At 35.7% G+C, this 22,485-nt stretch overlaps 3 protein-coding genes and 1 pseudogene across 3 annotated transcripts; 2 read left to right on the plus strand and 2 right to left on the minus strand.

Moving 5' to 3' along the window:
• Positions 1-539: 539 nt before the first annotated feature.
• On the plus strand, positions 540-4,694 carry LOC133176317 (uncharacterized). The gene is made up of 4 exons (XM_061311446.1): positions 540-939; positions 2,300-2,423; positions 3,421-3,544; positions 4,411-4,694. Exons 1-4 carry the CDS (start codon positions 540-542, stop codon positions 4,603-4,605), a joined length of 843 nt encoding a protein of 280 aa, XP_061167430.1. The 3' UTR covers positions 4,606-4,694.
• On the minus strand, positions 4,640-5,666 carry LOC133176305 (putative nuclease HARBI1). Its single transcript, XM_061311439.1, has 2 exons — positions 5,334-5,666; positions 4,640-5,248 (listed from the first exon to the last, which is right to left on the minus strand). The coding sequence occupies exons 1-2, from the start codon at positions 5,659-5,661 to the stop codon at positions 4,770-4,772; spliced, it is 807 nt and encodes a 268-aa protein (XP_061167423.1). The 5' UTR covers positions 5,662-5,666; the 3' UTR covers positions 4,640-4,769.
• A 7,973-nt stretch (positions 5,667-13,639) lies between these two features.
• LOC133176294 (putative nuclease HARBI1) lies at positions 13,640-15,538 on the plus strand (annotated as a pseudogene).
• A 100-nt stretch (positions 15,539-15,638) lies between these two features.
• LOC133176318 (uncharacterized) lies at positions 15,639-22,007 on the minus strand. The gene is made up of 4 exons (XM_061311447.1): positions 21,602-22,007; positions 18,335-18,542; positions 15,994-16,078; positions 15,639-15,833 (listed from the first exon to the last, which is right to left on the minus strand). The coding sequence occupies exons 1-4, from the start codon at positions 22,005-22,007 to the stop codon at positions 15,639-15,641; spliced, it is 894 nt and encodes a 297-aa protein (XP_061167431.1).
• Positions 22,008-22,485: the final 478 nt, after the last annotated feature.

The raw sequence follows: 22,485 nt of genomic DNA on the forward strand, positions 1-22,485 counted from the left end.
GGTAGCTCATTTGGTAGAGCGCTTGCTCCGTGATCGGACCTAAGTTGATGAAAAAATGTTCCTTTGCCCAGCACTTTGAAGTGAAAGTTGCGGGTCCTTCGGAACGTCGAGCCCCGTGTCAAGAGAGGCGTTGGCACGATAAAGAACCCTCACTCCTCAATGGCCCTGAGTGCCGAGTAAAGGTCTAAATTTGAAGGCCTTCACCGCTGCATGGTGACGTCTCTATATGAGTGGATAATTCTCGAACGGGACATTAAACAACATACAGTCAATCCGCCATTTTTGTGCAAATTTCAATAAGACTTCGTACACAACTCCATTCTAATGAACTGGATTCGGTTGCACGAACGTTAGTTAAATTAAGCTGTTAATTGATTGTTAAAAATTTAACTATCAGTTACGTAACAAGCCGTTAAATATGGGTTGCACGAAACGTAATTAAACCTTCATTAGTTAACTGTGATTTAACTCATCGATGTTAGTTAACAAGCAATTAAATACGTCTGCATGTGCTTTTTCCTTACAAAATAATGCAGAAAATGGCTACCAAAAGAGAGAGGTGTGCGAACTGGAGCCTCACGGAAATATCTGTTTTGACGGATTTTGTGGAAAAAAATGAGGAAACGCTAAAAGCTAAACAATGTAACCAGATTACCAACTCGAAAAAAAATGCTATGTGGGCGGAGGTAACCGCAATGATTAATGCCATCGGTGTGCAAAAACGCACCGTGGAGCAGGTAAAATTCAAGTGGGGCAACTTACAACAAGGAGCCAAAAAAAGTTTCAGTGAGGCCAGGAAACAAAGCAAATTGACCGGAGGAGGCCCTCCACCAAAGCCGCTTACTGCCGCTGAAGAGAAAATCATCGAGATGATGAAAGATCGGCCTAACTTCAGTGGCATAGTAGGTGGCTTCGAGTCATCTGTGCCGGCATTTGCAGGTATTTTGCCATATTATGCATCAAAGAAAAACGAAAAATGAAATTAAAATTATATTTGAATCAAATTATCGTTTAATCAAATGAAACCAGCCAGAGACGTATTTTAGAAGTACCGTTTGTTTACATTGTCGTCTGACAACATTGCTCAAGTTGATGACGTCACCAACCATTCACATAACACGTGTAATATTATTGTCATAATAACATAATTCTGCTGTTTTGAATATGTCTTAATTTTTTCCTTAAAATGTAAGACTCACTTGAAAAATCCATTTAAATAGTCCAGCCTGTGATGCAACTAGGCCTCAATGTAATAATGAAGGCTACTTCAGTACATGTCTCGATCCTCTAGTCTATAAAAACTCTATGATCTTCCAAACAGAAAGAATAAAATCGCCTTTTTCACTTAAATATAGCTAACATCCCCTTTATAACTAAGGCTTGTTAAAATCCACATTATCACACGAAATGTTAAATTTAGTCCGATGTAAGCTCACTTTACTCAAAAGTCACAGCCCAACGCATTCTCATACAAAGTGACGTCATTAGTGGGGCACAATATGGGTTGTGATTGCTTTATTTCAGGTAAGAAGCAAGAAACCCATTTCATTATTTTAACAAATATGTAGCAAAAAGAAAAAGAAAACATTTAAGGAGTATCATCGAAATTCTGTTTGAATTTAAGACTCATTCTGAGGCTGACAAGGTCAAGCCCCTTCACATAATCTTGTCAAAATTTGGGCAAGAAACAAAAGGCCCCATCCCGGCCCCCTCCGCACGATTTTGGAGTTTTGTGAGACTGCTTTTTCCTGATATTTCAGGTATTATTTTCAAAAGGTTTCATGATGTTTTTTTTTATTTGATCTTTATTACCTGACCCATTTTCCATGCATCTTGAAAAAAAAACCACGATGCCACGCTCAGCTCTCCGTGCCTAAATTTATAACACACCGGCTTTCAATTGATCCTTTTCAAAGATCCCTTGATCCACTTATAACTGCAACATATTTTAAAAAATGCAGGTATTTTATAGTGTGAGGAATCCTTTTTTCTGATCATAGTTTAAAAAATAATTTAGATGATAAATTGCACGATGCATATGGTGCTAGCAAACGTTCCTAGAAAGCTAATGAGTGGACCTGTATGATTTTTTTTTTAAATTTCACCATTATAAAATCAAAGAGCATTTAGCTAATGGAACGCTTGGTCACCCCCCTTCTGCACTTCACCCCACCCTTTTTTTTCCCGTTTTGAAATGGTTTGTTACAGGCCTCAAGTTATACTTAGTAGTAGTACAGATAGAAGTAACACTTGTTACTAATACCGGTATTTATCTCAAATATTTCGTTTTCCTTTAAAGTGGTGTCAAAAGAAACTGAGTCAGAGGCAGCCTCTACTTCGACCCATGGTACCAATGAAGAAAGAACGGAAGCAGATATCGATGTAAACGAAGTCCAAAGTTCTGAGTGTACTTATCCTGAAAGGTTGGTTTAATGATCTTTAAAAAAATGAAAGCATGGTGAATGCTTAATTCTTTTTAAGTTTGGGAAGAAAAAGTTTTAACATTTCAGTTACGTATACTAGTTGACGAGATTTCTTTTATGTTAATACTGTAAACACACTTTTTTACGGGGTCAATCACCTATTTGGTTTTATCCACGGGTAAAAAGTTGTGCGAATTGTTTGTATGTCAAGGAAGTTAATATTTCTTCTTACTAATTACTGCATTTCCTTTAAAATTTTATTATCGCACTGGTTATGTACTGACTAGTTGCCAGTCCGAAATCAAAGAGGAATAAAATTAAAAAGATATATATGATTTAAAATTTATGATATCGCATGCATTTAAGAAATAAGGTATCATTTTTAAACATCTATCGGGATATAAATACGGGTTGGTCACGAGATCAAATTCCATAAAGCCCGAAGGGCTTTATGGAAAATTTGATCTCGTACCAACCCGTATTTATATCCCGATAGATGTTTTAAAATGATACCTTATTACTTATATTTACATTTGTGACTTATTCATATTATTTATTAGCCTGATTATAACCTTTAACGCATGAAATGTTTTATTTTTTCAAACTCAACGGCACGAGTTTGATCTATTGATTGCGCGTCAACCCTTTATGACGTCACTGAGAAATTACGTCGAACGTTTATGACGCGAGGAACCCGTGTTTATACGGATATAGATACGCGTTGCTTTTAATAGTGTTATATAAAGGAAAACATTTACAAATGTAAATATGATATTTTAATTGACGTGTATATGCAATTTTTACTTTTCAAAAAGTTATTGGGTCATATAAATATCCGCTTGAGAAAAGGTGTCCTCTGTCACATGTCGAGATCTCAAAAGAAAAAAAAACAATTAAAAAGAATATTAATAATTGTCGGTATTCTGCTTTTTTATCATAATTTTATTCCCCACCTTTCTTGTATTAAGTAAATCCAGTAAAACTTTTTACTAACTAGAACGAATGCGGAAAAGGAATCAGAGTTTGAATGTTGCAGTGAACGTGACCAGTCACCATCGGTAACCAAACCCAAGAAAAGGAAAAGGATTACATTAGATGTTTTGCAGACAATGCAGTATGAGGTAGCAAATGTTTATTACAGTCTAGTTATTACTAATAACTGGTACAACTGAGTATATATTGAGAAAGGTTCCTTCCTACTTAATTCAATACTAGTCTTAGTTAATAAAAAATATTTTGCTTTAATTGTTTAAAGAACATAAAAAGAAATTCATAACCTAATTTATTATGATCTAAGAAACAAATGGAGATGTTTCTGTTTAATTTATGAGAAGATATAAAATCTAATACCCCCCCCCCCTCCCCCAACTCCCATAACTTTTTAAAATCTAATTGAAATATGGAATCATTACTTTATTCAAAAGTCAGTGGAGTTGAATTTCGTCGTCTTAAGCCACGGTCTGGTGTCCTCTCATAGTTCTTCTGCCCGTGGCTACTTGAACAAATTAAGAATAATCACGCCTAATGTGTGGCGTCGTTATAAATCAATGAAAAAAAGCTTATATCACCAATTAAAAACAAAGGTTGCGTAAATTGCGATTGGATAATGAAAGATCGCATTAATTTCCGACTATGCTTTACTCGCATTGGTCAATATTTTAATGAGCTAGGAAATATTCTCGTCTCATTCAACCACGGCCAGAATAAGAGGATTATACATTTGGAGGAATATCCGAATTGCCAACTATTATATGCCTTGTCTTTAAAACTTTTCTTTATTATTGACTCTTTATGCAAATTTTATGATGCCAGAAAGAACACACTGGGCTGGAGAACACTAAAATGCGGATAAGTGGTTTAATTTGCCTCCCCCCTTTACGTGCTTTTTTTTTTAATTCACTTCATATACAGCTTTATGGGGACTGTTATGCTATGCAAAGTGCAGTTCTTCCACAATATATTTTGAGGTAAAATCTTTTGATTGCAGGTGTTACGCACTCAGAGAAGACAACTGGAATTGAAGAGTATGAAGCTGGAGAGAGACATAGAACGGGCGGATTTAGAGAAAGAAAACATGAAATTGCAAAATGAAAAATTGTTATTAGAAATTGAAATCATGAAACAGAGTGTATCTCAAAATGAAAATGCTCTTCTTGCATTGCAGGTCATCTCTGATGAATAGTTGTAATTCCTATAGAGAGTATGAAATAATATATATTTAAATTAAAAATATCTTTTAAATGAAATTCACAGTTTTATTTTTCACTACCCATGTCAATACTTATGAGGTACAGTTAATGTACAAGTGTAATTCCATAATCAATATTATGTTACTCTTCATCTTGTCTAAAAATAATTTGTCGTGATGAAGTTCCTGATGGCTCGTCCGTCCTCTGGGCCTTGATAGTTCAATTGACCAACGTCATTGTCATTATGTTCATCATCATCTTCCATTTCCTCCTTAAGAATCAACGCGATGTTATGAAGAATTGCACAGACTCCAACGACACTGCATACTTTAGCTGGTTTCATACGGATTTCTCCATGCAGAACATGAAATCTACGTTTCCACCATCCAAACGCTCGTTCTATAGTGGTTCGTGTCTGACAGTGGGCCGAGTTGTAAGCCTCTTGTGCAGGCGTTGATGGGTGCAGGTAAGGTGTAAGCAGGAACTTTGAACAGGCGTAGCCGCTGTCACCGAGAAGAAATCCATCTTCAATTCCACGGTGGGTATTTTCTAAAAATGCGCATACCTCTGATGCCCGGAAGATGTGGCTATCGTGGCTGCTTCCCGGCCACTGAGCATCAATATTGATGAACTTTCCTGTAAAAAAAAATTTTTTTAAAGGTTTTATCCAAAGCTGGCACAAAAAATATAAGATAAAAATTACTGCTTTGAGTGAACATACCCTCATGGTCGCAGATGGCTTGCACATTAATGGAGTGCCACCCCTTTCTGTTCACATATGTTGGTTCATCATCTGAGGGAGCCTGTATCCTGATATGGGTGCCATCAATACAACCAATTACCCCTGGGAACCCACCACGCGTGAAAAAAATTCTCTTTGCCTTTGACATATCTTCCTGTATAGGCCACTTCAGGAACTGGTCCTTCTTTGCGATGAGTGCATTTGTCACATCGTTGACGGCTCTACTGACTGTCCCCTTATCTACACCCATGGTGTCCCCGATGACTTCCAAAAAACTCCCGGAGGCGTAAAACCGCAGGGCAAGCATGACCTATATTAAAATTTCTGACCTATTTAATTTTCACAAATTAGAACTATAGATATTGAGTATGTTTCAAGCATTATTCCTCAATACACAGACATGCAATCGATATATTTTTATTCCCCGATCGATGGCAATATCCTGACTAGCGTTTTTACAAAAATCATCCATATATTAAACTGTTATCTTTAAAATGCATTTTTTTTGCGAATTTTCTCCCAATATTTGTGCTACATATGTATGTACCTCATTTTGTTCATATCACATTCTGCTTAAAGGGACGATCATTTGATTCTGGGAGGGGGGGGGGTAGTAAAATTTTTCGAGTCAGATTATTCATTTCATGTCAGTCAAGGACAGATTATTTATTTTCAAGATGATCAAGACAAATTATTTTCTTTTTCTCTGAAAAAAAAATTTGACAAGCACAAAAAAAAACCAAAAAAAAACGAGGACAGATTATTTTTTTCAATATTGTTTATTTCCGAAATCTGCCAGACCCCCCCCCCCCCCCCGAAATCAAATGGTTGTCCCTTATGCACATTAGTGCAAAAGTCAATAGCTATAAGCGAAGAATTTCTTGTTCATTTATAAATATTTCAAATATCAATAGCGTTTATCTATTTTTGTAAATAAACAAAAGAAACATATTTTTTTAAAATCATCGTAAAGTCTTTTTGGGATGAACGTCGGAAAATAAAAACCCCCCCACTAAAATGGAATCTTGATTTAAAAAATAATATCGGGACATTTATATTTCTATCTCGCCTGTAAGAATGCATTGATTCACATCATTTTATTATTAATAAAATAATTAATATCACTGTTTATAACACATATTCACAACCTTATCATCGAGGTTTTACTATGAGTTAAATTGACGTCATATTCATAGTTGTGACGTAACTCATATAGGCCTACATATGATTTTAGATTTGAGAGAGAGAGAGAGAAAGAGAGAGAGAGAGAGAGAGACAGAAATAGAAAATTTTGTCACCTGCATTTCAACTGAAATGGACTGACTACGTCGAGTGGTTCTCTCCAAATCATCTCTCAGTAAATCAACAATAAAATGGAGTGATTCGCGCTTAAAACGGAACCTGGACCGAATTTGTTTATCGGAGAGATCGGCCATGTCTACTCTTTTGCGGTAATTGCGATTTTTCTGCTCCTCAAACAAATTTCCAAACAAAAGTAAATTCGCCATCTTTGTTTTAATGATTAGTTAAATATTTAATGTACCTTGTATACCTCAATTAAATCTGTCAGTTAAAAGAGAAGTTTAACTAATGTTTAACTAACAGTTTGTTTTCGTGCAACCCGTTTAACTCACCGTTAAATTTAATGTCGCGTTAACGTAAAGTTAACGGCCAGTTAAATTTAACTAACGTTCGTGCAACCGAATCCTGGTGCTTATTTGTTTTTTTTTTTAGAAGAAATGAATAACATGCATAAATTACTGGATACGAAGCAGGGTTTGACATTAACTTTTACATGTGATTTTTTTTAACCACGCCTATCGATGATGCCTATTGTAAAGACTGCGGAAAGCTGACCTATAAGTGCCATGACTGCTGACCTATTAGTGTTAAGACTGCGGACAGCTGACCTATAAGTGCCATGACTGCGGACCTTTCAGGGCCATGACTGGGGACAGCTCATCTATAAATTCCATGGCTGCTGACCTTTAAGTGAACTGATTACTGGCTGCTAACTTATAAGTGCCATGACTGCTGAAAGGTAATCTATTAGTGCCATGACAGCTGACCTATAAGTACCATGACTTATGACAGCTGACCTATAAGTGTCATGTGTACTTGCAGCTGACCTTAAGGATAAATCACACAAACTTTTTTCTTTCAAAATTCAGATATCTTTGCTAAATCAGGTGCCTTTCTTACTTTAGGTGTGACATATTATTTTGGTGAAAAAAGCAAAACTGCAATCTTACAGTTCAAGATATTTTTTAAAAAGTTTTAAATATGTATGAATTTTTTATTGCTGCAAAGTTTCCAGGGACATTTTCAAGAGTGAATTTTTACATTTTACACAATCAAATTTTTTAAATTACATTTTCATTGAAAGAAATATTGAAAAAAAAATACCAGTGTAACTCTTCTGTTTGGGCGATAAGAAAATTTGTTTGTGGTATGCATCCTTAAGAGTCACAACAGTTGGCAAATGACAAAATATGGTGTATAATATGTATTTGTCCCTATATCTGACAAGAACTATAGATAGCCACATTTTACCTGCCACAACTACTCGTTGTAATAGTTTAGTCATTTGAACTCAGAAAGATATTACACAACAATGAGATGATCATATACCTAAGTTTAATAATTCAGGATTAGTTTTAATTACTAACAAAAATAATGGGAGTCTTGAAAATAAAGAACATGATGCAAGTAACAATGAAATCAATAAAATTTAATCAATTTACTATAAGACACACAAGCATGATAGAGTTTTGATGCTTAAAAAATTATAAATCAGTTAAACACAATAAAAATTTGATGGTATGCTGTTTTAAGTCCCATTCCAGGATGTTTCACTCAGAGACCATAACAAACATATTAAATCCTTATGACTGGAATATCGACATTTTGTTGAAAACTTATTGCTGAGAAAACCATGTATTGAACAAATAAAAATAATAATAAATTTGAGATTTTTAATGTCAATAGGTTTAATTGAAAAAATAACATAATTAGGCTAGACAGATTAAAACAAAAGTAAAACAAATTTAGAAAAAAAAGAAGAGGCCCACGGGCCTTATAGGTCACCTGAGTATCATGTAACAACTTTCCAACAATTGAATTTGGTTTGTATTTTAAACCAGAGGCCATGTAAATCACAATTTTGAAAGAGGCACCATTGCTCATCATAACTATACAGTAAGCATGCTTACATTGATTACTTAATACCCAGATGCAGAGCAGAGGAACAAACAAAATGCATTTCCACTATATAATCAGTAGTGCCCCAACCCACAGGAACCACTGACCCTGGAGCCACACATTTCACAATTTTGGAAAAGGCACCCTTGCTCATCATAAATGTTTGATTAATACCAAAGAGCAGATTTCAAAACATTAATTCATTTTCAGTATATAATCATTAGAGCTCCCCCCCCCCCTCACGGTAACCCTGACCCAGAGGCCATGAAATCCATAATTTTGGAAGGGCACCCTTCATCATCATAAGTATATACTTAGATCATCTGCATAATACCCAGGAGCAGAGGAGAAGATTTTCAGAGAATTAATGCATTTTCTCTATATAATCAATAGAGTCCCATCCTAACACCAGAACCCCTGCCCCTGGGGTCATGAATTTCACAATTTTGGTAGAGGGCTCAATGCTTATAACAATCATTTTAACAGTTTGATGTTCAGGTGTAAAGAAGAAGATTTTGAAAGATTGCATTAATTTTTGTGGTTTTTGCCCCACCTCTCAGGCCCAAGGGGGGGGGGGGGGCAGAGGCTATGAATTTCAAATTTTGTTCCGCTTCACCCATAGATGCTATATGCATTTTGATAAACTCTAAATAAACAAGATGTACGTGTTTGTGAAACACTGATGCCCCTGTATGACAGCCCTATTAACTGTTGATGGTACGTGCTATGCCTACCATTGTTGTAACGGGTGATGGGGAATCAGGGTTCGATTCTGGAGAGGGAGCCCCGTATGGCAGCTTATGGTGAAGGTTAAAGTTTCTGAAATTTTTAATGCAAGTCAAAGTCCAGGCCAAAAGATAAAAAATGTTGGTACTCAAAGAAAGGTCTTGTCTCGAGGAATATACCTGTAAAAGTTGAAAGCCCTAGCTCCAACTGTTAAAAGTTATGACGAAGATTAAAGTTTTTAAAAGTAAGTAAAACGTCAAGGTCAAAGTTGTTGATATCCAGAGGAAGGTCTTGTCAAAAGGATTACATTCCTCTGTTAAAAATGCAAACCAGTAGAGCTACAGTCTCATCAGAGACTTCTGGTTTTAAATGATTATCTTCACCTTTTGCAAAATATGACTTCATAATCATATTTGTTTACAAACAGCACAGAATTTTAGAAGTGGCAGAGTTAGGATAGCATCATAATTAAAGTGTAAAACATTATATTAATCTTTAAATTCATCTTTAAATTTGCCCTCCGCCAAATATGGAAGGGCAAATTTATAGATCTCTCACTGCTAACTAAAACTGCTTGTGAATTGCAAGATTATGAATCACAAGGGGACATTACATTTAAAGAAGGGCGTCTATGCATTGTTAAACCAAAAAGGAATACCTTTCTCACGATCGATAGGTGGACCTCGGCTTTCATCATATTTACAAGCATAATGTTGGAGAAATTTCCAACACGGGCTCAAGAACTACTTAAGTGTCTCAGAGATGTAAGAATTACTGCTACTAGGTCAAACAATTGGTTTAAATACGATGAGCAATTTCGTTTAAAAATGGCCAACCAGCCCCAGGTGTCATGGGGGCATATAAATCAAGAATTTTGGCTTTTGTACATATCCAACAAACACGACACGTACAATAGAACCTTGGCTTCTCAAAGTCAAAGCTCTTACACAAACAATCCAAACCGTACTTCGGCATTTTATTGTAATCATTTTAACAAGGGAGTAAGTTGTCCTTTCTTCCCTATGTGCAAGTACAGACATGCATGCAGCAAGTGCGGAGATAATCACCCAAGTAACAGATGTTCAAAATACTAGCTGTATATATTCTTTGGGCACAACATCAATCAAGTTGCAAAACCTTCGTAAACACTTAGTTGGGTACTCAGACTGTGAATTTATATTGCAGGGTTTTAAGTATGGTTTTAATCTCCAATATTTGGGCTCTAGGTCACTCCGTGAATCTTTAAACCTCCCTAGCCTCAAGGCTAATATAGTAATGGCTGAAATGAAAATGCAAAAAGAAGTAGCATTAAAACGAGTCGCAGGCCCTTTCGTTCACCCACCATTCCAAACCTTCAGGTTGCCCCTTTAGGCCTTGTGCCTAAAAAAGATGGTGACATGCGACTCATACACATCTCTCTTACCCAGAAAACATGTCCATTAATGATTTTATTGACCCTGAAGCTTGTTCAGTACATTATAGCAACATAGATTAAGCGGCAGAAGTGATAGCTAAAGTGGAGAAAGGGGCATATTTAGCAAAGACTAACATTAAGTCAGCATTTAGGCTGCTCCCAGTATCTCCGGGCGATTTTGACCTGCTTGGGTTCAGATTTCAGGACAAATACGACTTTGGTAAGATGTTACCTTTTGGATCTTCAATTAACTGTGCATTATTTGACAAGTTTGCATCATTCTTACATTGGCTTACCCAAAAATACTCCCAAAATGATTTAATAATTCACTACCTTGACGATTTTCTTTTCTGTGGCTCACCAAACACATTCATTTGCCACAATTCCCTCAAAGTTTTTAAATCAATCTGTTCAGATATTGGTGTGCCAATTGCTCACGACACAACAGTGGAACCTACACAAGTCCTAACGTTCTTAGGAATAGAGTTGGACACTGTCAATATGACAATGAAACTCCCCTTGGAAAAATTAAATCAGCTTCATGGTATAATACAATATTTCTTGAAAGCAAAGAAGGTCTCCTTGAAAGAAATGCAGTCACTTACTTTGTTTGCAAGGTTGTTGCCCCTGGCCGGGCTTTCTGTCGCCGCCTTATAAATTCAACAATAGGCATTACAAAACAGCATCACAGAATCAGGGTAACAAAGAACATAAAAGCTGACCTTAAAGTATGGGAAAATTTTTTGCAATCTTACAATGGCATATCTGTTATTTCTTCCCAGCCCTGGATACACAACAAGCACAATTCAACTATTTACAGACAGCTCCGGGGGACCTTATGGGGGATTTGGCATTTATTTTATGGGCAAATGGGCTTATGGGCCCTGGCCAATCTCTTGGGCTAAACAAGGTATTACCAGGAACATGACTTTCTTGGAACTTTTCCCGGTTTTGGTCGCTATTACATTATGGCAGAGCCACTTTGCCAATTCTATGCTTGTTTTCCACATCGACAATATGTCAGTTGTCCACATCATCAACAACTCAACTTCCAAATCTGATAGGGTTATGAATCTTGTCCGCAAGCTAGTGTTAATATGCCTAAAATTAAATGTCTGTATTAAGGCCTTATATATCCCCACAAAACAAAATTTCATTGCCGACTCCTTATCTCGATTTCAGTGGGGCAGATTCAGGCGACTGCCACCGCAGGCAGACCTATGGCCCACCCCACTACCAAGCCACATCTGGGAAATATAAAGCTTGAAGCTGATAGATAACTACAGTGTTCAGTAGCACCATCAACACACTGAGCATACTCAACACCTCTTAACAAATTTCAAAATTTCCTTTCAGAATTTAATTTCCTTATAGTATTTGGCCAGCATCAGTTCAACAGCTGTTGCATTTTATTGGTTTCCTCTCACTTAATAATATGTCATACAGAACAGTATCACTGTACCTAAATCCGATCTCCTACATACACAAAATACATGGTTTTCAAGACACAACAAAATGTTTCATAGTTACTTAAATCTTGGAAGGGCTGCGTAGATCAGTAGGTATCAACAACGACCCAAGAATCCCTATTTCATATGAGCTGTTTCACAAAATTATCCATTCCCTGCCCACTGTTTGCAATTCTGGATACGAGTCTGCCCTCTTTTCGGCTGCCTTTACTCTAACATTTTATGTCTTGCTAAGAGTAAGTGAAACATTTGCACTTAATTTTTCAGACATCGCAATTAAGCATGAAAATATTTGCCAGATTTCTATTCAAAGGTCTAAAACAGACCAAATTGGCCATTCTCTCATTGTAGATATCACCTCTCATATTGAATCCATTGTCAACCCAATTACAATCATAAATAATTTCCTGGATCCGGTTGCACGAACGTTAGTTAAATTTAACTGGCCGTTAACTTTTCGTTAACGCGACGTTAAATTTAACGGCCAGTTAAATGGGTTGCACGAAAGTTAACTGACAGTTAAAGCTTCATTAGTTTTCTAATTTAACTAACAGATTTAACTGAGGTTACCTAGGTACATTAAATATTTAATTAAACATTAAAAATCAAAATGGCGGATTTGTTACTGTTCGGGAATTTGTTTGCGGAGAGGAAGGAGAGAAATTACAGAGAGAGAATGGAAATGTCTGACTTAAGTGACACTCAGATTCGATCACGTTTTCGATTTAAACGAGATTCAATTACATATATTTCGGACATGCTGCGAAATGATCTGCAAAGAGCAACAAAACGAAGTCAGTCCATATCTGTGGAAATGCAGGTACTTTTTTCTCCGAGTACATATACATGAATTGTTATTACGTGGATATTTAAACTTTTTATCTAAAAAGATCAACATTTTACTACAGCATAATCCCAGGATCAATTACTGAAAAATAGATCAAACACATCATACCAGAAATATAAATATATACATTTTGCATAAGTGTTTTATGAAACTTCTCTTGGTTTGCCTTGTCAGACTTACCTCTAAAAATACTATATCGATCATAGTGCTTCATGCCTCAACATGACGTAGAAACTACATAATTTGTAAATAATATTGCATTGTTTAACGTAATTATCAGTTTTTACTATACACGTAGTATCAATGTAAAAATCCATGTTTTTAGTAATTAAAAACCTATAGCTACATTGTTTATATTTCAAGTATTGATAATCATTAATAACACATAATATTAATGTAAAAAAATCATAACTTCTTAAGTAACAATATAGGAAGTAACATCTCATTTTAAAGTAAATAATCTTAGTAAATTAACGCTTATAAAATGACGTCATTTTGATTGTGACGTCATAAATTTATGCAAGAATGCTGACAGCGACGTAAAAACATGTGCCCTCATTAGACCCTTTTGAATACATTTTTAAACCAACAGAAAAGTTTTAAAAACAGTATGAAATCCTTGCAGGTTATGCTGGCGCTTCGCTTTTATGCGTCTGGGAGTTTTATGGAGGTGATAGGCGATACTATGGGGTTAGACAAGAGTACAGTTTGCAGAGCCATCAACAATGTTACTGATGCACTCCTTGCAAATAAAGACAGATTTATAAAGTGGCCCAATCAAGAGGAAATTGTTAGATCAAAACAAAATTTTTTCCCAAAGGGGAGGATTTCCAGGAGTCATCGGTTGTGTCGATGGAACACATGTTCGAATACAAGCGCCGTCGGAAGAAGAGGCAGTCTTTGTTAACAGAAAGGGGTATCATTCCATCAATGTACAGGCCATTTGTGACCACGAAGGTACATGCATGTAGTAGTGTAGTATCTCATCATATATTGATCTCAGTTTTATTTTTATTTCGAAAAAAAAAATCTTCAACAATTCTAATTTTTTCGTTTGGCTTCGTTGAGAACAAGATCTGGAAAAGGACTGTTTGTTTTAATTTATACCGCATGTTTAGCTGTATGATTGTAGTAAAAGTAGGGATATACAGAAAATTACGTTACTGCAACCTGCTTTAACATTCTGCGGTTATGAAAAACTATTTATATATTGTGGATTCACATATTAAAAACAGTGTAAATGTGCCCCCCCCCTCCCGAAAAAGGAGTTGGCGAACAAGGCGTGCAGAATGTGTACAGCTACAGAGATATTTATATAAAAATCATATTCAATTTGTGAATTTAGTATTTACAGTAAAGTTATTGTTATTGAAACTTATGAAAATATGACAAACAAGACTTTTCTGAGGAAATTTTTCTCAACAAAATTTATTTTATTACTTAAATAATTAATGTGGCAGGGGTTGAAATTTTCCTCATGAAAAATCCACTAGCCCAGGGGCTACTGAGCAGTATACAATTGCTAGCCCAAACCTCAAACTAACTATCCCAACAATTTTTTATGCAAAAATTTTTATTAAAATGACTAGCCCCGGGCTACTGTATATTTAAACCCTGTGTGATATTTTTGGGGGTTCGAATCTTAGCAATAAAAGTCCAGAGTATCATTTTCCTTTGAGACTAACATGTGAACCACAAAGTTTCACCATTTAAATCATGTATGTGATATGACCTCGGGCTAGACTAAATGGACTCAAGTATTTCTCGGAAAGATCTATACAAATGCTGTGTGACTGTCATAAAAGTGTATACTAGTATTTAAAGAATAGAAACTCTTTGCTCCAGTTTTTGTTAACTAAACATGTATATTTTTTAAGCAAACTTTGAGGATAAACTTTCAAAGAAATACATTTGTACTGAATTCACTCCAATCTAAATCCAAATCTAGATGCTATGGGAATTTCTGAACATGATCTTTATCATACTATATTTTGAACTCTCCTTGAAAACATAATAATCTATACAATTCATTTTATATTCAGGGAAATTTATAAACATCAATGCACGGTGGCCTGGCAGTACCCACGATAGTCATATTTTTCGGACATCTGACGTCTGCTTATTCTTAGAAGGAAACCATCATGGTGTTGAGGACGGCTATCTTCTTAGTGATAGCGGCTATGCTTGTTCCAGGTTTCTCATTACCCCGTATCTCCACCATGCGAACCCTTCCGAGGAAGCCTTTAATGCAGCCCATTGTCGCACACGAAATACCATTGAGCGAGTTTTTGGGTGGTGGAAAAGAAGGTTCCATGTCCTGCATAGTGAAATTAAAATGAAGCCTGCAAAAGTCTGCAGAATAATTGGTGCATGTGCAATTCTGCATAATATTGCATTGTCTCTTAAGGAAGAGATGGAGGATGAGGATGAACAAGATAACGACCCCGCTATTCATTTAGCTTATCGTGGACCTGAGGATGGAAGAGCAATCAGAAACTAAGTCTTTATCACCAGAACCTATTTCTAATTTGAATTAACAGAAATAAATTTCTGAATGAAACCTTTTATATGTTAATGATGTGATTATATTATATTTATTATTATACACAGTTATTATATATATCATTTTATTCATCGGTAATTGCGTGGAGTGCTAGTAGAGCATTTTCATTCTGAGAGACAGTCTGCTTCAGGCATTCAATCTGTAGCGCCAGCTTGGCATTTTGTAGTTGAATGTTCTTCTTCTCGAGGTCTGTCCGTTCTAAGTCTCTAAGGAGCTTCATGTTCTGCAGTTCGAAGTTTTTTTTCTGACAGCATAAAACCTTCAGAATGAAACAAATTTTTTGTTATTTGTCGTTTCTAACTTTCCCAGTCTTATATAAATTTTATTTAGCAAAAATATTTAAACGACACATCTGATTAAGTATTCTTTTCACTTGCAGAACGGAACAAGTGTAAATGTACAATGCAGCTCTGTTTTACCTCATACTGCATCTTTTGAAGTTGTTCAAGGGAGACCTTCCTTCTCTTTGCCTGCGCAGGTGGAGGAGAAATTATATCACCTTCGCTATAATTGAAAAAAGTAACTAGGAAAGCTACACACAGAAACTATAATAATCTATTTAATTATTATACTGAAACGCAAAAGAAACGCAACATCCTATTTTAGAGGGGAAAATCATATAAAGGATATAACTTTGTATCTAAAAAGTATAGATATCTTCAACATTGTAAGTATCGATAATTTAACGGTTGAATGATTTTCATGCCATAACCGGAAGTTAAGTTTAAGCCCGCTGAACAGAAATAAAAAATTGCATGTTTAACAAAATATTTGACAAAAATATGGGGTTTTAAGGGTTTGTATCTGTTAATCATATGTAATGCAGCAATATTTCGCAAAATAAATTCTCCTTTCGTTTCCGGAAGAAATGCCAAGGCTTTCTGAAAATGACTTAAGTACGCATTTCAAATGCTCTAGCTGGAAAAGCTGAAAATAAAGGTGATGGAGAATTGCAGATGCAAAAATGCCCGACAACACGCCTCAACAGGCTCGTACGTATCATTAGCATGAATGATAGTCCGTGGACCGGAAGTCCAAGTGTTACTACACTGCGCTAGGTTAGAGAAAATTCGACTTCATCATCTGAAAAACGGACATTTAAAAATGGCAAAGAATATTTTTTTCGCTCAGATCCCGAGATTGATGAACTTACTGCATCGTGGAAATCAAACTGCAATTGCTGTGCATGACAGTCTTCCACGCTATAATTGAATGGCCGGGAAGGGGGGTGTTTTAACAGTCATGTGTTACTTTCTAAAGTTAAAAGGTAATCATTTAACATTGTTATCAAATCTTTGATGCTTTTAAATCGAGTTTAACTTAACTGAAACCAGTTTTGAAAATCATTAGTTAAAAGGTTCAAATATTTGTAGATTACTGCTAGTTGCGTTTCTTTTGCGTTTCAGTATATTATTATGAATTTCATTGCCGCTACATTTTCAAAATAGTCATTACCGCTACATGCTCATTTAATACCGATACAAAAAAATTACATTACCGCTACAAAATAGTATACATTTTATTGGACTATTTTGCAATGTAGCATTAATGCTGAAATCCCACTACTGCAATATTCTATCATTTCAGTATCATTATCACAGTCATTTCAGTCATTCTTAAGAAACGTGACCAAATTACATTTTTATGTCGCTAATATTACAAATTAAACGTTGTGGAATTTGTGAATCAATGGACCAAATGTTATATTAAAGTCCATGGAGTTAACAGTTTTTTAATTTATTATTTTGTTTTGAAAGGAGGAATTCTGTACGTTGTAAACCGTATACTAAAATTATACAGACGCATTCTATCACATCTGTTTACCGTTCAGATACTTTTGAATGCCTCCCTTCCCCCGCCCGAAAAAAATAATAAAACGTGATGCGAAGTCTTTATTTTATCTGTACATTTATCGAATGGATTCGAGAGCAACATGCGTTTTTCGGACCCATTGAAAGATCCAGTCCGAAAACCTGTTTTGTTATACCTTTTTACTTTATATTATGACGTATATAATGCGTTGCGTTTCATTTCTTCCATAAAGAAAGGAAAACATCTCCGGGATTTCAAAAGTTATTGAATTCATATGGTTAAGTAAGCAAAAATGCCCCCCCCCAAAAAAAAAATCAGGACATCCCCCCCCAACTCGGTTAATACATGGCCGTAGGAACCGGAGGGGCACGGGGGGGGGCCGTGCCACCCCAATAATTTTTCCGATACATAGATCACTATAGAAAACATGGCTACTACATGCTTGTGCCCCCTCAATAAAAACGTCTTAAGATTTTTTTTTTTTTTTTTTTTTTTTTTGCTTGTCAAAGAATTTTTGGTAGTTGATAGTGCCCCTAAACTGAAAATGTATGCCTGTGCCCCCCCCCCCCCAACTTCCTACGGGCCTGTTGTCAATGAGAAAAGCCCCCCCCCCCCCAATCCAGGATCTCCCTATATTCTATTGACGTAATTACATATTTATATATTTTAATTTAATGAATTGGTCCTTAAATTAAATAGTTAATTGTCTGATTCATATAGAAGTCTAATAAGAACCAAGCCTGTTGGGTGCCCCCTCTCTAAAATTAGAAATTGCTTTCCACACGTCTGTATAGCAATCACACAATCACATCACAAAAGAATTCATTTTTAAAATTCAAAGTGTATTTTCAAAAATCTGTTTTTAATTTATAAAGGAAATAAAGATACATAATTATCTGCACACACGAGATTTATGCTATATGTCGTGTACATATAACAAGGTGATACCTTGCGGGTTCACTTTTTGACTCAACCGACGACTCTTGCTGCATCTCTGCTTCTTCATTACTAGCTTGTTGCGTTGTTGCTTCCTTCTCACTAGGTTGTTGCGTTGTTGCTTCCCTCTCACTAGGTTGTTGCGTTGCTGCTTCGCTGCACTCGGATACTGAACTGAGACTGGTAGTCGAGGCGGACTTTGAAGAGCAGGGTATATCTTCTAAAACAGAAGATACGGACATTATTGCTGAAAATTTAGTATGGAAATTTTCATTCAAAGCCCCCCCCCCCCTTTAAAATCTTTTAATTTTTTTTCAGCTGCAGTATGCTCGAAATTTACTACGTGATGTTGTATTAAACTATATAATATTGTATCAAACTTTTTTCTGCTGAGAATGAGAAAAAAATCCCACCTTTATTCACGGAACATGATTTCCGATCTTTTTTATTTTGTTGAAACTGCAGACTTATCATTTTTGTGATCGGCTTCAGACGATCACTTTTGATTCCATATGATGTAAATTTGCGTACACATGACGCCTTGCACTTCTTTGTTATACTTTGCACTGACATCTTTTTTCTATAAATCTTTCATAGCATGTTAAGTACTAAAAGGAGCTTTATTTGGATGCATATCTAATTGAGATGCTAATATTTAAATAGTTACAGGGTGAATAAACTTGTTTCCTTTAAATGCGTAAGGATTTCGTTCGAAAGTACAATATTCCCCTCAAAGTAGAGTTTGCTCGTGCATTTGTATTTCGGAAATTTCTGATTAAAACCTTTTATATGTTAATGATGTGATTATATAAAAAAGGGACACACATTATCAGAGTTCAAAGTAAAACTTTTTCACTTTTCAGAAAACTCTAAATTCTTCATATGGAGAAATGATGTACAGTTTATTCATGAGGTTGCTACCACGTGATTTACTTCTCATTAATATTCATAAGATCCTGCATAAATTCGAAATATTCCATTTCTTTAAATTTTAATATTACAACCTGCAAGCACAGTTTGTTTTGTTTTTTTTCAAGCCTCCGACATAGTTATTTGGGCATAATTTTGGGTTATTAACAATTACAACTCATGAAACCATCTCTTTTTGGTAATAAGTAGGTCACACTGATGCAAGAAATCGCCTTTTTCAAATTAAAAAGGCGGTCGTAACTCTTCATGAAATGATAAATCATCTGTATTTTATAAAAAAAGGCATTCGTCTGCACCTATTAATCGGCGGAAGAACTGTCAACTTGCAATAAACACTTACATTTAATCAGCAAAAATGACAAAGACACCAATTCTGTGCTTTTTCCCTCATTAAAACATTATACTCTCGCTTCGGAATTTCAAATCAAAAAGGCGGTCGCAACTTTCACTTTGGCATCAACAATATTGTCATTTCCGGTAGAAGATATTAAGAAAAATCTAAACATCGGCGGAAGAACTTTATCCGAAATAGTTAGCATATAAAAATCTGCGGGTTTTTGTTCGTTCTCTATATAAACCTTTATGGAATCTGTCGCCATTATAGCTCCAATATGGCCGATATGTAAATAAGAAGAATGAACACCATTTCTCCATATGTAGTGTGGCGTTTACCTCACTTGCTTAATCTCTTATCGCAAACACTCTGCGTGTAATTCTATATACTTTTCATCTCGTATAATAAAGGCAAACACTTTGAACTACCATATTTTGATGAGTTCACCTGAAAATTTTCGCAACAATCAGTTCGTTCCGTGAGTCCGTATTACATTCGTACCATTAAAATGGCATTTGTCGAAAAATATAAAACATGCACCCCCCCCCCAAAAAAAAAAAATTAATTAAAAAAATAAAATAAACAAAACAAACAAATAAACAAATCTGCAAGTAAACATGTCTGTCGATTTTTAATATGACCGTAATTATATGTCACGGAAACTTACGATTGGTATGCGATAAATTTTAGCACAGTCGGATGCTGAAAGTCCAGATATAATTTTCGAAGATTTCTCTCTACATTGCAGGCACATCTCACATTACACCCCATATTTTTAGTTACAAATGACGGGACGTACAATTTTCGATCTCACAAATCATGAATTTATACATGTTCACGTCTGAGATTTTTTAACAGGATTATCCTCAATACAATTCTATGCGGAAGTCTGGGAACACATTGGATTGTAATTCCAGTTCGAAGTTGATTTTTTTTAATCCACCCGCTAAGATATTCCAATACGATAGACCAAGACGTAATTTCAATTCCCGAATAGTTTGAAACTGTTTTGCAATCTGAGTCGTATCTTTGTATAAAGTAATAAATATCTCACGGCATAATATAGAGTGTACAAAGATACTGAGAGTACATGGAATGAATTTGAACATTTATGATTATATCCACTACATGTATAATATGTGTACGAATACATGCGTGGATCTACGATTTTTTTCCCAAGGGGATGGGGTGTGTGCACACCCACTCAAAAAAGGTCCAACTCAGAATTTTGATAAACAAGATCACATTGGATTGTATTTTAAATCCACCTAAGATATTTTATTACGCACAATAAATCAAGATGTAATTTCAATTCCAGAATAGTTTGAAATTAATGTTCCGCAATCTGAGCTAGATCTTTGTAATGCTATGCAGTGTGTTCTTCCATCTTTTAGAGTAGAGTCTACTCTCTCTCTCTCTCTCTCTCTCTCTGAGTAACGCATCTAACACCCTATTAGTGCCCCATTTGTGACGTCATGTTCGCAAACGCAATGCATTGTGAATGAGTTTCCACATCGTCGAAAACCCACGGTCCCAACAAGGTTGAGTGAAAGGATTATACTGTTTTGCGTTCTACAGTTTCAACTGCATTACTGATACATTTTATCCATGGATTTTATACATGTGCCATGATTGAGCACTTAAAGGATAGCATGGTGGAAGCATGTGATCATCTATGCAGCTGTAGCAAGTAAGAATTTTATGATTTGCTAATGAAATTCCAGTTAAAGGGTTTACTAGGATCAAGAAATCGCTTCATTATCTTTGGAACAAATCAGTCTGTTTTAAACACCAAAATAGGCATTCATATCTAGTTAACGTAAGTTCAAACCTAGGTACATGTATAGGCTAATCTGAAATATGACGTCATCATGACGATAGGCCTAATGTAAACAAGCATACGAACATCTGATGTCTGTGGACTACAAGTATTTTAATTTAAATAACTAAAATGTTATATTTTCGAGTTAATTAGTGACTTCTTCACATGTTACATTCTATATTTGTTGTTATACCTGTTGTGCCTGGCATTGATGACTCGAAGCCCCCAGCAATCCCACAGAAATTTGGCTTGTCCTTCATTAAATCAATTATCTTCTCCTCGGCGGCAGTAGGGGGTTTTGGTGGAGGTCCACCGCCTGTTTTCCTGGCATGTTTACGGGCCTCTGTAAATGTCTTCTTAGCCCCCTGTTGCAGATTCCCCCACTTAAACCTCACTTGTTCTACCAACCTGCGTTGTACCCCAACTGCATTGACCAAATCTGTCACTTCTGTCCATTTGCTGTTCTTTTTAGCGTTTGTTATCAAATTGCTCTGTTTGGCTTTAAGAACTTCTTCGTTCTTTTCGACGAAATCTGTTAAAACAGTTATTTCGGCCAAGGACCAGTTGGTACTTCTCTCTCGCTTTACACTTGCAGCCATTTTTACTTCGCCGTAGCCCGTAGGTACGGGGAACGCGCGCGTGTAGAACGATTTTAACTGAAAGTTAACTATAAGACATCAATTAAATGTGAGTTAGCTAATTTTTTTTTAATAGGCTTTCGAACAACAAAATTTTAACTGACAGTTACGTAACTTATCGTTAAAAATTTAACAGCTAGTTACAACACTAACTGGGAATTAATTTAACTAACGTTCGTGCAACCAAATCCTGCTCTTTAGGGAGGGTTTGCAAGAAAATGACAAGCTCCTTGCACATTTAAACTCTAAGCCTCTTACAAAATATCAGTTCCAAGCCATATTTCAAAAAGCATTACAATTTATTGGGCATTTTAGATCACATAGTTTTAGAATTGGCATGGCACATAGCTAGCCAAACAAGGTCTCTCTGATACTGAAATAAAAACAAAGGGAAGATGGCGATCTACTTCACATTTAAGATACATTAGAAGACAGTAAA

This window comes from Saccostrea echinata, unplaced genomic scaffold, assembly GCF_033153115.1.
Source record: "Saccostrea echinata isolate AGI-Se365-2 ecotype Australia unplaced genomic scaffold, CSIRO_AGI_Sech_v1 ptg000073l, whole genome shotgun sequence".
Taxonomy (NCBI): Eukaryota; Metazoa; Mollusca; class Bivalvia; order Ostreida; family Ostreidae; genus Saccostrea; species Saccostrea echinata.